The sequence below is a fragment of the Mastigoproctus giganteus genome, chromosome 10 (assembly GCF_048544385.1).
Source record: "Mastigoproctus giganteus isolate SK-2022 chromosome 10, ASM4854438v1, whole genome shotgun sequence".
Lineage (NCBI taxonomy): Eukaryota > Metazoa > Arthropoda > Arachnida > Uropygi > Thelyphonidae > Mastigoproctus > Mastigoproctus giganteus.
The window spans coordinates 223,722,656-223,739,791 of record NC_143584.1 but is presented as its reverse complement, the minus strand read 5'-3'; the positions used below and the strand labels follow the sequence as shown (position 1 = coordinate 223,739,791).

The 17,136-nt window shown below is 36.8% G+C and overlaps 1 protein-coding gene across 1 annotated transcript in view; it reads right to left on the bottom strand.

Moving 5' to 3' along the window:
* Window positions 1-907: 907 nt before the first annotated feature.
* The window catches only part of LOC150079975 (uncharacterized), a 187,449-nt gene continuing 171,220 nt past the window's right edge, over window positions 908-17,136 (bottom strand). The window contains exons 14-16 of the mRNA XM_090383300.1: window positions 10,886-10,951; window positions 1,450-1,545; window positions 908-967 (exon numbers count right to left, since the gene is read on the bottom strand). Coding sequence (XP_090239426.1) covers window positions 908-967; window positions 1,450-1,545; window positions 10,886-10,951 — 222 coding nt within the window. The remainder of the gene's footprint in view (window positions 968-1,449; window positions 1,546-10,885; window positions 10,952-17,136) is intronic.

The following is a 17,136-nucleotide window of genomic DNA, read 5'->3' as shown; positions in this document are numbered from 1 at the left end:
TGCTCTTGACATTTCAATGGCTTTTGATCATGTTTGGCATGTACGGCTTTGGATCATATTTTTGATCATAAGCTTCAGTCTTATCGATTGCCAACTACACTTTGTAATTGAGTATCCAGTTTTCTCTCTGACTGTTCACTGCAGGTGATGGTAGACAGCTTTTTCTTCTGACTTCTCAACTAATGCTGGTGTTGATAGATGACACTTTGTGTTCTAACTTCTCCACTAATGCTGGTGTTCCCCATGGTTCAGTTTTTTCTCCCACTCTTTTCCTCTTGTATATGAATGAATAAAAATGATATTAACTGACTGGAAACTGATCACACATTTCATTCCACCTTCCAGTTTAAGAAACTTTGAAATAACTATTAACTTCTCGAATATCCATTACCAATTTCTTAAATGCTGATCTCCAGGTAACTCTTCAATCGAGCAAAGGTAACTTAGTTAATTTCAATCCTTCTAAAACTCAGTCCTTTCTTATATCTCACTAAAAGGATTCTTCTGCTCTTGTGATTATCTTAAATGACATTCAGATTTCTAGACAAGATCACATATCTCTATTAGAGATTATCCCGACTTATAATATCTCTTGGCATAAGCACATCACAAATATTGCTTCCTCTGCATCTAAAAAATTGGGTTTTCTCACTCTCAGAGTTACTTCTGTTCTAAACAGCTATGCACTCTGTACAAATCTCTAATCCACCCTATCTTTAATTAAATTTGCTCTCTCTATTTAGTCTCTCCAAAGAAAATGTCCATCAATTTGCATGAATAAGTGCAAAAAAAAATTCATTAGATGTCTTACCTTCATACACCTTATGTTTTAATAAAATAGTTTTGCAATTATTTCCATCTCTGACTACTTCACTATATTGATCAATTGATGGCTTAATTCACAAGCTTATCTCTGGTCAAACCTCAGTACATAAACTTCTGGACCTACTGGCTTGTCATGTTCCATCTGCATTTAACAAACAAAAGATAATGTTTAACATTCCTGTCTACTAAACATCATATTTGATGTTGGTTAACCAAGATCAAGGATGATATTTAAGAAGAGATTTTATCCTCAAAAAAATTCATAAGTGCCACAGATTTCACTTCCTTTCAATGAAGTCTCTCTCTCTCTCTCTCTACACACACACACACACACACACACACACACACACACACACACACACACACACACACACACACACACACACACACACAACCAATACCAATAGCTGTTTCATCTCATTTAACTTTCTGTTTTTACAAAATTGCATTGTTTTTAATGAAATTCAAAACAATGCAATTCTTTCAATATGTCTACATACCACATTGTTTTATATTTCACATGAGTCTTTTTCCATGTTCTGTTCATTTGTTTTTAAATAAAATGAATCTGAAAATGTGAATAATTTTATACAGTAAATCGAACTAACACATAATTCAGCTTACCCCAACATAGAAGGAAATATCATGCATCAAACCCTCAAGTCTGATCAAAGATTCCTTTTTATCACTTTTCAAATTTTCATTTTCCTTTTGTAATTCCTAAAACAAAGCAAAGGATTAACAAATTAATCAATTAATTTTTAAGTCTAAAACAATACATTAAAATCAAGACTGCCCATGCTAATGGAGGGAGAGGAAGCAAGAATGATATAAAAAAAAATGAAGCAACAAAAAATTAATTAATTAATTACTAGATAACATTTGTTTACGCATAAAAGATATGCAAGGTGTAATCAAAATGTTCCAGGACTGAACTAAACTTTGGAGGAAAATGATGAAGCTTACTAATTACTCAGTAGTTTCCTTGACACTGATCACAATGCTTCTGGAATAATTCCTTAAAGGCTTCTTTTGGAACTGCTAATAGTCCCAGTGTTGCATTCTAAATAATTTCTTTCAAAACACTCTACAGTGATGAAGTTTTCAAAGAAATTCTTGGATGAACAGTGCCAAGTGTGCAAATTCATTGTCATGCAAATACCAATTCCCTGAAGCCCACATTTTTGGCTGTTTGCATTGAACAGCATCATGAAATCACCATATAGAATTTTTTTGAAGTATTCCCAGTTCACTCTTTTACCATACAGGACAAATTCATAATGAACAATCCCCTTAGAGTCAAAAAATATGAGAGCATAATCTTCACATTTGACTGAAGTTGTCTTGCTTTTTTTGAACATTAGAGAAGACAGCCTTCCACTGAGAGGACTAGGTCTCTGTTTCCAGATCATAACTACATCCAGAATTTGTCACCAACATAGCTGCAAGCTTTTGACTTTCAAAACAGCTGCAGATCAACCATTTGTTGTTGTTGTTATTTTGTTTTTAGGAGCATTAGCAACTAAAGCCATACTGCTCCAGGAATATGCGGTGGTCATTCCCTGACCTTTCTGCATCCTCCATATTTGGTGGTGACCGGCTCGAACCCCGGTCTAATCAAGAAGCACGTGCTACGCACTGCTGCTCCTTCCCACCTGGCTACGGAGGTGCCACAACCATTTGTAAACAGGCAGTAGTGAATTTTTGCAAAAGCAGGAGGATAAAACATTTTTATTAAGTCCATACACATCAGAAATTAAATTTCACTGTAAAAATACATATTTTATATTAAGATGGAGCCATAGGACTGTTTACTACAGTATACTTTTAAACATTAGCATATATAACACTTTTCTGTCTATGGATTTCTGTTTGGATATTCTATTAGACATAAATTGATTCTAACTGCATCAAGAGAGATACTGTTACAGACTTTGCCCTCTTCACAAATGTTAAGGCCAAGTTCTGTTCATAAAACAATGGCCCTACTGATTCTTATTGGCTGTCAGGGGCTTTTTCAAAGCTTTACCAGAAAGATCTGAACTCAATTTTTGCTTTTCTAACCTGGATGAATATTCTTTCACATTTGGCACTGCTATGAGGAATTGCTAAAATGCCAAGACTTGGGATTATTTGTTATATTTCAAGCTTCTTTGTGAACTTGTCCAACTCTCCAACCAAAATCCACCGTGCAACAATTCTTTTTTCTTTCATAATAGTGTTTGATAGGTTTCCATACTGAATCTAATAGAAATGATGTTTCAAAACACCTACTGATTCATTTATTTCTTTATCTTTAATGACACCAAGAAATACTGGATTTTTGTATTCTGTAAGTAAGGAATTCTTTGTACCAGTACTCCAATGCTGGTACAAATAATAATTTTGAGATCATATATTTTACTTAGATTTTAGTAAAGCGTTTGATACTGTACCACACGAACAACTGTTGCATAAATTGGAGCAACAGTTGTAACATGTGGCTTTAGGGGAAAGTTACTTTATGGATAAAGGGATAGTTAAGTGGTAAGAGACAAAGTCGTTATAAAAGGGCACTGCTCTTAATGGACTAATATTATGAGGGGAGTTCCACAGAGGTCAGTATTAGGTCCCTGTACTGTTTTTAATAGTTATTTATGACAATAACATAGATATTTCAAGTCTGACATCTAAGCTTGCTGTTGATACAAAGGTGGATGCACTTTAATGACAGTAATAAGGGTATGATACTTAAAATCCAGATGAACTCAGCAGATGGGCTAGAAAATATTTTGATACAGGCAGTCCTTGCTTTGCCCAGTAGTGCAGGACCATAAAAATGACTGTGCAAGCTGAAACCGTGCAAAGAGATCTTAATAATCAATGACAAAAATTACAATTGTTCCGTGATCTTTAAAAATTTTTGTTAAAACATTAAAAACTCTCTTACTGTCAGTTATAAATGTATGAAAAAATGAAAAAGGAAAAAAAAAAAAGGAGTAAAACTAATATTTATTTATTACACTAATTTAAAACATTAGAAAAATTCAGAAGTGTTTTATTTCAGTGTAAAAAACTTATCAAGAATAGTTTGAGCAGCGCTTGCCTTCTCATCGTATTACTTATAATATGGAGTGAGCATCTTTTCTATGCCTTGGCAAATTGTCATACTCCTTTCTAAGTTTGGATCAGCTTCCAAAATTTTATCCTTTGCACTTTCAATGTCGTGAAATATATCCAAGAGTTCCTTTAATATGAAGATTTTTACCAGTGTCACTTCCTCTGGGATATCTTCATCCTTTTCAACACAACCACTTTCCTCATTTATGTCAATAAGTTCACCTTCACTAAATTCCTCTGGCTGCATATCTAGAGTCTCTCAAACGGCGACACTGTCAACATTCCCACGGTCAACTATTTCTTCTATAACTTCATTTACGTTTGATTTGAATCCTGCAAAGTTATCTGCATGGTGCGGTAAATGTTTCTGCCATACTGCATGCATATTACTTGCTGTTACTTCCTGCCACGATGCTTGATTGTTTTCAATTGCATGCTTTATGCTATATTTCTTCCAAAACTCAGCTAAAGAAATTGCATGATCTCCGGTTGTAACATCAATAACCTGTCCAAAAGTCTGTCTACAATAATATGCTTTAAAAGTTGAAATAACTCCTTGGTCTGTTGGCTGGATTAATGAAGTTGTGTTTGGTGGCAAAAAGCAAATTTTCATTCAAGGCCCCAAGAGAACCAGGGTGATCTGGAGCATTATCCAACAGTAGTAGTGCTTTAAAGGTTAAATTATTTTGCCTACAGTATCTCTCTACCGCTGGGCAAAAATATGACTGAAACCCATTGGTTTGGGATTTTTTTTTTTAGGAGCATTAGCAACTAAGGCCATATTGCTCCGGGGATATACAGCAGTCATTCCCTGACCTTTCCGCATCCTCCGTATTTGGTGGCTCATGGGCTCGAACCCCAGTCTAATCAAGAAGCATGTGCTACACACTGCTGCTCCTGCCCACCTGGCTACGGAGGTGCCCTTGAAACCCATGACCTTTTATTTGCACGCCAAATGATTGGTAGAAATGCTTTGTCATGATTTTTTTAATGCTCTGGGATTCTCAGACCGATAGATAAGCATAGGTTTTAATTTAAAGTCATCCTCTGTGTTGCCTATTAAAAGAATTAATCTATCTTTAATTCCTTTATGGCCACTTCGCGATCCTACATATTTTGTCGCATAAGTTCTTGAGGGTTACCTTCCAAAAAAAAGACCTGTCTCATCAACATTAAATATTTGATGATTATCATAATCACCTGCCTTAACTAATTCTTGGAATCTGAGTGCAAATTTCACAGCAGCGTCCTTATCTGCACTAGCAGCTTCACCAGATAGCTTAAAATTAATCAGTTCATGCTGACTTCTGAAACGATGAAACCAGCCTTTACTGGCAGTAAAAGGTTCTTCTTCAGTCTCCATGTAATTACCGTTTTCTTTCATGTGGCAACTAACTTCAATGCTTTGGCCTCAATGCTAGCCAAACTGATTGTGATTTTTTTTTTTTTTTTATTAGTCTTCAATCCAAAGTAGAAGTAAATGTTCTATTTCAGCCACAAGCGGCTTTCTGTTCCTAGTGCAATTTAAACTAAAAGATGTTGAGGCAACTTTACCTTGTTTTTTATATTCATTGGACTTTTTCAATATGGTTCATACCGTAGCTTCATGCACGTTTAGGTCGTGTCCTATCTTCGATTTGCTGTCGCCATTTTCAAATTGCCTAATCACATCCAATTTCACTTCCAGCATCATCTTTCATCTTTGTTGGCCAATTCTCTCCTTCGATTCTCCATTTTTGTAAAATGTCACGTGGGTTTATCACTGAGAGACAAAGAGGCAATACAACTACCCACGCTTTGATGTCTGTGCTTGAACTGAATAACAGATGCGCAGTGACCAATCACCAATGAACGACCAGACTTTGAAAGAAGTGACACGATTGGTCACTGATCATGATGAGTATCTATTATTTAGTAATTTGTAGATTGAAGAGCTAGCAGCGAAGTTTTTGCTTCATGCAATTACTCACATTAATATAACGTGGTAACTGAAATTTGAACCATGTTGTTGGGGGACTAGTGTTATTTAACTAAACCGTGGTAACTGAAATTCATGCATATTGGAATCGTTCAAAGCGAGGACTGCCTGTATTTACTGAGGTTTAATAGAGATAACTGCATTTCAATGAAAGTAATCCAAGAATAGCATACCATCTGTGATACACAAGGAAGTGGAGTATGCAAACAACACAGTCTTACATAAAATTCTTTCAGCAATGCAAACAGGCTGCTAGGATTGTCCACAGGTTTTCTCAATGATATAAAGGAACTTTGCCAACAGGGACAAAGAGGTGATTATCCCAATGTGTAAGGCTATTTGTTATTTGGTTTTTTTTAGGAGCATTAGCAACTAAGACCATATTGCTCCGGGATATGCGGTGGTCATTCCCTGACCTTTCCGCATCCTCCGTATTTGGTGGTGACGGGCTCTAACCCCGGTCTAATCAAGAAGCGTGTGCTACTCACTACTGCTCCTTCCCACCTGACTACGGAGGCGCCTAATGTGTAAGGCAATGGTAATGCTACATCTGGAACACTGCAATACAGATTTGGAAACCTATTTTGGAAAGGGTGAAGAGAAGAGCTAAAAGATTATTTGGGGACACAAAAGTGGGTGCGAGAGCTCATGTGAACAGGTGAAGTTTTTATGGCTCCAGCAAATAGAGAAATTTTTGCTTTTTTATTGACTTAAATTGGCATATTAATTTATTTTTTAGAGTTGCTTTATATTCCTAGTAACAATACTTTAGTTTAAATTGAATTTAGATAAGAGATTTTGTAGGTTATTACTTAGTATCGGTAAGAGCATCAAATCCACATGTGGACAGGTTTTGCAGCTCCCGCGAATGAAAAGTTTTTAATTATACTTATCCGCTTTATTGACTTAATTGTTAGATTAAGTTATTTTCTATAAGTAGCTTATAGATCTAGTCAAGCTGCGTGGTTTATTTTGAATTTAGATAGCGTGATTTGGAATGTAAATAATAATAATACCTTGTGTGCGTAGATTAACCGTTCGTAACTTGCCGCCATTGTTATATGATACAATGTGAGCTAGCGTATGGTTTAACGGAAAACTAGATACGAGCATAGTAGTATCAATTAATCAGTAAATTTATTAATCTTATTAAATTTCATTGTCAATTGAATTAAATTGTACTTTTTTAACTAAATAAATATAGCGACCTAGTTATTACAAACGTAACATCATAAATTAATACATATAGGTTGACAGGGGATAAAAAACTCATATAACGTAACTTGGAGATAATATTCGATACCGAAATACATATATATATATATATATATATATATATATATAGTGTTATAACTGCATTGGTATATAGGTTTAGGGTTATATTTTGTATTGGAATTTTATTGAACTTGAATAGAAATCATGACTCACACCAGAGCAGCAAAGCAAAAGCTCAAACTAGTGGAAGTGCTGTGGCTCAGGAGAGAACTGGGGGGGGGGGGTTGTCCTCTGAATCACAGTCTATTGAAATGCACTGCTTGTTTGATGTTTGTGGAGCAATCAGGAACGGGACATGATATTGCCAAATGGAATGTCTTTGTGTGTGCGTGATGTAAGGAGTGTGAGGAAATCAGGCGCCAACTCGGCATTGTTATGGGCTTATAAGAGAGCTTGAAGGACAGGGTGAATGCTCTCGAAGGATTTAAGTTGAGGGGCCCATCAGACTCTCAGCTGCCCACATCAATGCCACAGCTTGCACTTGAACATCACGCGACACAGTGGCAACCACCAAGGTAGAATGCGCTAGTCCCAAAGTAACTAGTTGTTATAGGTGACTCTATTGTCAGGGAAATGGGGAACATATTGTGCAAAAAGGATAGATGGAACAGGACCAGGGTATGTCTGCCAGGAGCAAAGGTTGATGATGCTGTAGGGCAGATATCATCCTTTAAGGGCACAAAGGGTGATATTGTTGTACACGTTGGCACTAATGATATTAAGAGTAGGAGACCGGCAGAATTACTTAACAAGTACAAGACAATGCTGAAAAAAAGCTGTGAGTTAGGATTGAATTTGAAAGTGTCTGCAATTCTGCCCAGACACGATAGGAGGGAGTATATGATGAGAGCCTTGTCGATCAATTCTGCCCTGGAGAGATTGTGCAAGGCTCAAAGGTTAGAATTTTTCTCAGCCTGGTTTGTGCTTGTTAACAGGAGAGACTGCTTCTACAGGGATGGGATACACTTAAATAGAAAGGGTGCAAGAATACTTGATGCTATCGAGGCAGAGTTAGGGGGGTCGGAAAACTACTAGCTGGGTGGGGATACACGGACTAATAAATTAACAGTAGCTGCTGGCAGAGATGAAAGTGATTCTTGCACTACTTCTATTGAAATGCAATTGAGCAGCAGCCTGGAAAGCAAGGCAATGGGAATTTCCAGGACTGCTGGGAGTCATAGTGGAACAAGTAAATACATGGGCTGTGTTAGGGTAACTAAGAATAGAAACAGGTACATGTATACTTGCATGTACACCAATGCTAGGAGAATAGTTAATAAATTCGATGAGATTGAAGTGCTAGTCAAGACATCAAAGGCAGATATTGTTGGGATATCAGTTACATGGTGTCCCACAGACATAAGCAGTGCAGAACTGGAATTAGAGGAGTACAATGTGTACAGAAAGGATAGACAGGACAGGAGGGGAGGAGGGGTTATGCTGTTAGTTAAGAAACACATAAGTTCTAAGGAAGTGCATCCAATTGATGTGGGTGGACAATGCAATGTTGAGTCTGTTTGGTGTGACATAAGCACTGGTAAAGGAAAAATGAGAGTCGGTGTGTGTTATAGGCCTAATGAATCTGATGAGTACAATGAGCAATTGTGCAGAGAAATAGAGTGGGCCAGTAATTTAGAATGTCTTATAATGGGGGATTTTAATTTCCTGGATATTGACTGGAATTTGTGGGTTGATCACTCACACACTATCAAGGCTTTTGTGGATTTATTGGATGATTGTTTTCTACAGTAGCATGTTTAGGAGACAACTAGAGGGAGTAATACTCTTGATCTGATTATCAGTAGTGATTCTTCATGCATCAAGAATCTGCAAATAAAAGAACCACTAGGTGGCAGTGATCACAGTGTGCTGAAGTGGGATTTACTCAAAGAGGTAACTACCATCAAGGGTATAGGGAAGGGTTTTTGCTTTCGTAAAGATGACTACGGTGGTCTGAGACAGTATTAAATTCGATACAGTGGAACCGACTGATGATGTTACCAACAGCAAATTCAAAATGGGAAGCATTCAAAGAATTAATCTTGGAAGCTATTAGGCTTTTCATACCAACAAAGAAATACTGTTCAAGATTTAGGCCTAAATGGATGTCAGATGAATTAGACATGTGACAGAGAAGAAAAATGCATGGGATACATATAAATTAACATGTGACACAGAAGCCAATGATAGATATAAGCTGGTCTGTAACCAAGTTAGAAAGGAGGTTAGGCAGGTGAAGGCAGATTACGAGAAATCTTTGGCAAAGGATGCAAAGAAAAACAGCAAAGAGTTCTTTGCTTATGTAAACTCTAGAAGGAAGGGGATGAATCAGATTGGTGCACTTGATATCAATGGTTCAACCGTTGCTGATCCTGCTCAGGTAGCTAACAAACTAAATGAATATTTTGCATCGACATTCACATATGAGGAGTTATTCAGGGAGGGGTATGCCAGAGGTGTATTCAACTCTGGCAGTAAGCTAGATAATCTTGTAATAACTGAGAGTAAAGTGGAGGAGAAATTGTAGAATATAAACACAAGAAAGGCACCTGGGGTGGATGGAATCTATCCAGTTATATTAAAGGAAGTAAGCAAACCCTTTGTCATAATTATGAGAGCTTCCCTGGATTCAGGGGAGGAGTGGACTGGAGAAGTGCAAATGTGACTGGAGATGTGCAAATGTGACCCCAATCCACAAAGGAGGATCAAAGGGTTAATTTAACTTCTGTTCCAGGGAAATTAATGGAGGCACTAGTTAAAGAAGCATTGCAGGATCATCTAGACCAGTGGTCTCAAACTGGCGGCCCCCGAAGCAATTTTATACGGCCCGCGAATACATTTCAATTATGTATTTGTTGTAAATATGTTGCTTATATTCACTCTCATTTTGTTGGAAAAAAATTCCGGCCCATCAGCTGCTTTCAGGTCGCGCATTCGGCCCGCATGCAATTTGAGTTTGAGACCACTGATCTAGACAATACTTCAGTTATGACCAATGGGTTTGTTAAGGGGAAGTCTTGTCTGACTAATTTGATTAGATACTATGATGTAGTCACAAAGGAACTGGATGCAAAGAATAACTTTGATGTCATATATTTGGATCTTAGAAAAGCCTTTGAAACTGTTGTACATTTTTTTTTTACACTTTGTTGCACTTTGATACTGTTGCACATAATTTTTTTTTGTGCAACAGTATCAAAGTGCAAAACATTTTTTTTGTATCAAAGTGCAACATTTTTTGTAACATTTTTTGTTGCTCTTTGATACTGTTGCACATTTGGTTTGAAATTTAAACCAAACTAAATGCATATCAAAATATTACTTTTATTTATCATGCTTTAATTTAGATTTAAAGGAAATGACTGTTTAAAATATTTTAATATTGTTTTATGAAAAGAATGTGATGTGATACTGAGAAGCCCCTCCCCCCTACTCCTTGCCTCAAAATGTGTAGTGGATTATGCAAATAGCTCAAAGCTTCATGGTTGTAGTGGCAAAATGCTATTCACAAGACATGGATTGGCTATGCTAATGAGAAACTAGGGAGTATCTAGTACCTATTAAAAAATTCTATATGCATATAATCACATAAAACTTATGGGTTTAACAAATTTAAATAAAATTTCATAATTAATATTGAGTTTAAATATCTGAAAATTGTATGCTAAGTATATATAACTCTCCAGAACTGAATATCTTGAACCAAACCTCGATTTTGTACACTGTCCTATCCAGCTCACTTTTTAATTCTTCAATTTCTTTTTTCTTTTGGTCCTAAAACAAAAAAAAAAAAAAAATATATTAATTAGAGAAATTTATCTCCACATGCACTTTTTATTTACTTAAATTCCAGTAAAAATATTTTTAACTCACTAAAGCAATAGATAACAAACACATCAAAAAGTTTTAACCAATTTTTTCAAATATTTATGATTATAAATTATTTAATCTTGATTGGTTTACACTTTAGCCACCTGTTTTAATAAAAAAAAAAAAAAAAAAAAAGTGAAGAGGACTGCCAATTGTTAAAAGAACACAAAGTTTGCTAAAATTCAAATTTTAATTGGTATTAAAATTTCCCAAAAAAACTGTGGACCCCAGGTATTCAGTTTTCTAATAGTTGCAGGCTCTATGGATTGGATTTCTCAATGAAAGTTTTTAAAAACAAAAAGATTTATTTTGTATATAAATGCTTTTAAATATTTATTTGTTCTTATTTTTATTTGAATACCCAACATTAGATTTAAATTGAAGTCAAAAATCAAATTTAAAAAAAAAAAAATTGTGAAAAAGAAATTACTACATTTTTGATGCAATGCCATAATCCTCAAAGAATAATACACTATTTATATATCACTTGGCTCAATTTCATCAACTTCTGGATTTAAAATTCAATTTTGAACTCCAAATTTAAAGAGATCCCACAGAATTTCTTGAATTATAGCTTCTGTAACTCAGATAATGGGTGTAATCTCTTCCTCTTCTGACTTTCAAAGCTATTTTCACGCCACCATCTATTAATACAATGTCTATTAGATGGCAACAGGTAAGAGTTGATGACACGTGCTAGAAAAATTAAGACAATTTGTACATTAATAAATGCCAAAGCTAATGTTCTTAACTTTAATTAGCTTCAGTTTTCTAGTTGCATGGACCACGATGGATGGAGATGATGAAGCATTTGCAATTACCTCATTCAGCTTGTTCATTTACATACCCAAACACCAGACAATCAAAATCACACACACCTGATCTTTTTTTCACAAACAATGCAAATCCAAACTTCTTGGACTAATGTTATTAGCAGTTAATGATATTGATTTTCTTCTTGGATTAATGAACAAATTCAATTTTCAATTTATCAACTGTGGGATACAATGCTGGGTTCACTGTAGGCTAAGGTTGCAAGATGACAAAGGTTGAATGGGTTGTTAATGACAGTAATCAGTGTATGATACTGCAACAAGATCCAGAATATAAATTGGGCAGTTGGGCTGAGAAGTAGCAACTGATGTTTAACATTAAAAAATGCAAAGTACTATCCATGTGCTCAAAACAGAAGGAACTGGAAAGTTGCTGGAGAGGCCTTCATCCTGCAGTGGATTGAAAATGGCTGATGATGATGATGATGATCCATGTGCAGACATGGATAGTAGAAATTAGATAATATGATATCAACTGTGGGGTACAACACTGAAGGTAGTGGAAAATGCAAAAGACCTGGGTTGTAATTAAACAAAAAAGACCTAGAACTGCTCAGAATACTTCAGATATGAAGTATTCTGAGCAGTGAACACCAGAAATACATTTCCAAGGACCCTAGCATAACAGATGACATGTCAACAATGCCACTTGGCCCCAGAAACAATCCAGATCATCACTGTGGGATGTAGGATTATCATCCAGATGGAGTATATGGATCTGGAGTTTGAGGACGAGAGTTTCCTGTGTGAACGTGCCTTTCTGCCGCTCTTGGAACAGAGAAGTTTTTTCTGATTTATTTTCTGCTTTATTAGTTTAAATTGACATATTAACTTATTTCTAGAGTAGCTTTATATTCCTATTTACAGTATTTAAAGTTAAAGTAACTTAGATAGAGATTTGTAGGTATTACTTAGTATCGGAAAGGGTATCAAATCCACGTGTTTACCGTTCATAAACAGCCGCCATTGTTACGTGAAAATTAATCAGTAAAATCTATTAATCTTGTCGAACTTCATTGGCAATTAAATTGTACTTTTAACTATACATATAACCACTTAGGTTACGGAATATAAATAATTAGTAAAAATAAATAATTAATACATAACTTGATACGGAAGTTATATAAAGGGATTTCGTAGATAACACTCGTTACTGAAACGCGATACAGCATATCCGGAATTCGATAGCATTAGCTTTGTATAGTATATTGCATAATATAATATTGTCAATTAATCAGTAGATCTATTAATCTTGTTAAACTTCATTGTCAATTAAATTGTACTTTTAACTATATATATATAACGACTTAGAGTACAAACGTAACAAATAATTAATACATACTTGATACGGAAGTTATATAAAGGGAACTCGTAGATAACACTCGATACTGAAAAATAAATATAGCGTTATAACTGTGTTAAGATACAAGTTTAAGGTTTTAATTTTGTTCTGAAATTGTAATTTTATTGACATTTAAATCGAAATCATGACTCTGACCAGAGCAGCAAAGCAAAAGGCTAAAGCTAATGGGAGTGCTGTGACTCGGAGGAGAACTGAGGGGGGCAGTTGCCCTCTGAATCACAGCCTTTTAAGATGCACTGTTTGCTTGATGTTTGCGGAGCAATCGGGTACGGGACATGATACTGCCATGGGAGATGTCTTTGTGTGTGCACGATGCAAGGAAATTAGGCAACAACTCGGCGTTGTTATTTGCCTATATGAGACCTTCAAGGACAGGGTGGATGCCCTCGAAGGAAATAAATTGAGGGCCCATCAAGCTCTCAGCTGCCCACATCAACGCCAGAGCTTGCACTTGGTCATCTTGCAACACAGAGGCAGCCCCCAAGGCAGAATGCGCTGGTCCCACAGGAACTAGTAGTTGTTGTCAGGGAAACGGGGAACATGTCTCTATTGTCAGGGAAACGGGGAACATGCTTTGTAAAAAGGATAGGTGGAACAGGACCAGGGTATGTCTGCCAGGGGCAAAGGTTGATGACGTTGTAGAGCAGATATCATCTTTTAAGGGCACAAAAGGTGATATAGTTGTACACGTTGGTACTAATGATATTAAGAGTAGGAGACCAGCGGAATTACTTAACAAGTACAGGTCACTGTTGAAAAAAAGCCGTGAAGTAGGGTTGAATTTGAGAGTGTCTGCAAACTTTTTGTGGATTTATTGGATGATTGTTTTCTACAGCAGCACATGTTAGAGGAGTAACACTCTTGATCTGATTATCAGCAGTGTTTATTCATGCATTATGAATTTACAGATAAAGAAACCACTAGGTGGCAGTGATCACAGTGCACAGATGTGGGATTTACTTAAAGCAGTAACTACCATCAGGGGTAAAGGGAAGGGTTTTTGCTTACAGAAAGGCAACTACAGTGGTCTCAGATTTTTTAGGTTCTGTACAGTGGGACCAACTGATGATGTTACCAATGGTGAATTATAAACAGGAAACCTTCAGAGACGTAATCTTGGAGGCTACTGGGCTTTTCATACCAACTAAGAAATGCTGTTCAAGGTTTAGGCCTAAATGGATGTCGGATGAATTAATGAGGCTCGTGGCAGAGAAGAAAAATGCATGGGATGAATATAAATTATCAGGCGACACAGAAGCCTATGGCAGATATAAGCTAGTCTGTAATCAAGTCACAAAGAAGGTTAGGCAAGCGAAAGCAGATTATGAAAAATCTTTGGTAAAGGAAGCAAAGAAAAACAGCAAAGACTTCTTTATGTATATGCACTCTAAAAGGAAGGGGGGGCAGATTAATGGCACATTAGCTACTATGGCTGTAATGCAAAAGGAAGGGAATGAATCAGATTGGTCCACTTGATATCAATGGTTTGACTGTAGATGATCATTCTCAGATAGTTGCTGAACTAAATGAGTATTTTGCCTCTACATTCACCACCCAAACAGTCATCCAAGGAATCTTGGATGACTGTTTGGGTGGTGGCTAGGATAATAGAAGGGGTTTCCGAAAAGTAAGGTAACACATTTTTCTCTCTCGATGATGTTTAATAATACGAAATAATAAAGGGTAAACATCCCTTTACCCATAGCAGCAACTTCTTCTTATTTCCAACACTGCTCCAATTCGTACAGCAGTCTTTGATGTGCAATAGTATCAAAAATGTTCCTGAAATCCAAGTATATGATATTAAATATACTTTTGCATCCAGTTCCTTTGTGACCAAATTTTAGTAACAAATCAAATTGGTTAAACAAGATTTCTCCTTAACAAACCCATGCTGTGTTTGAAATATAACTGCAGCCTAGTCTAGATGATCCTGAATTACTTCTTTTGCCAATTACTCCATTATTTCCCTGAAACAGCAGTAAAACTAACAGGCCTGTAATTACTTATGTCACCCTTTGATCCCCCTTTGTGAATTGGGGGATGCATTCACACATCTCCAGTGTGTGGGAACCTCCCTTGAATCAAAGGATGCTCTTACAATTATGGCTAAGGGTTCGTGTACTTTCTTTGCTGCCTCCCTTAATATAACTAGATAGATCACTTCCACTCCAGGTGCCTTTCTTATGTTGAAATTCAGTTGAAACAATTTCTCTTTCACTTTCCTCTCAGTTATTACAAAATCATTTAGCCCTCTGTCACAGCTTGATAAACTTCTGGCATTCCCTTCCCCAAAGAATTCCTCACGTGTGAATGTAGATGCAAAATACTAATTCAGTTTTTCAGCGACCCGAGCAGGATCATCAACAGTTAAACCATCAAAATCTAGTGGACCAATTTGATCCACCCCCCTTCCGTCTAGCATTTACATAAGTGAATAAGATTTTGCTGTTTTTCTTTGCATCCTTTGCCAAAGATTTCTCTTAATCTGCCTATGCTTGCCTGACCTCCTTTGTGACTTGATTACAGAGTAGTTTATATCTGCCATAGGCTTCTGTGTCACCCAATAATTTATATGCACTTTTATTCTCTGCTACGAGTTTCATCAGTTCATCTGACATCCATTTAGACCTATACCTTGAAGACTATTTCTTAGTTGGTATGAAAAGCCTAGTAACTTCTATGATTAGTTCGTTGAACATTTCCCATTTAGAATTTGCTTATGGTAACATCATCAGATGGTCCCCACTGCACAGAATTTAATAACTGTCTGAGACCACTGTAGTCACCCACATGAAAGCAAAAGCCTTTCCTTTTACCATTGACAGTAGTTATATCTTTAATTAAATTCCACATTAGTGCACTGTGATTGCTGCCACCCAACAGGACTTTTACCTGTAAATTCACAATGCATGAAAAATCACTGCTGATAACCAGATCAACAGTACTGCTTCCACTTGTTGCCCCTCTAACAAGCTTCTGTAGAAAACAGTCATCCAAGGAATCTTGGATGACTGTTTGGATGGTGGCTAGGATAATACAAGGGGTTTCCGAAAAGTAAGGTAACACATTTTCTCTCTCGATAATGTTTAATAATATGAAGTTGAAATTACACACCAAGAAATAAGTGAGCATGCACTACTTCTTCATAGTCTCCAGGATCATCAACAGTCAAACCATCAGCTCTCCAGTTTTATTGATGCAGTTGTCCCAACGATGGATCAGTTTCTCAATTCCAGTACTGAAGAAGTCCGTGCCCACATGCACTAACCAACATCACACCACCTCATGAACTCCCTTGTCCCTGGTAAAATGCTTTCCTGAAAGGTGTTTTTTCAGAGGTCCGAACAAATGGAAGTCTGAAGGTGCTAAGTCTGGGTTGTAGGGGGATGTGATAGAGTTTACCAACGATTACAGCGCAATCATTCATGAGTGGTGTGGGCAGTGTGTGAGTTGCATTGTCGTGCAACAAAATCACGCTGCTTGTCAGGAGTCCTGGTTATTTGTGTCAAATGTTAGCTTTCAGTTTTTCCAACATTGCACAGTAAAGCTCTGCATTGATTGTTCCTCCCATTGGCAAGAAATGCAACACAGAAGGCTTTGGTGATCCCAGAACACTGTGGCCATGACTTTTCAGACACCGGGAACAGTTTTGAATTTTTTGCGCACAGCAGAACGTGGGTGTTTCCAGGTCATGGAGTCTTGTTTGCTCTCTGGGGGAAAGTGATGAACCCACGTTTCGTCTGCTGTGACCATGTGAGCGAGAAAATCCTCTCCTTCGTCGCTGTATTGCAACAGGTTCTCCAGACACATCCCCATGCATTTTGCTTTGTCCTCCTCTGACAATTGTCAGGGCACCCAGCAGCAGCACACCTTTCGAAAGTCAAGGACAT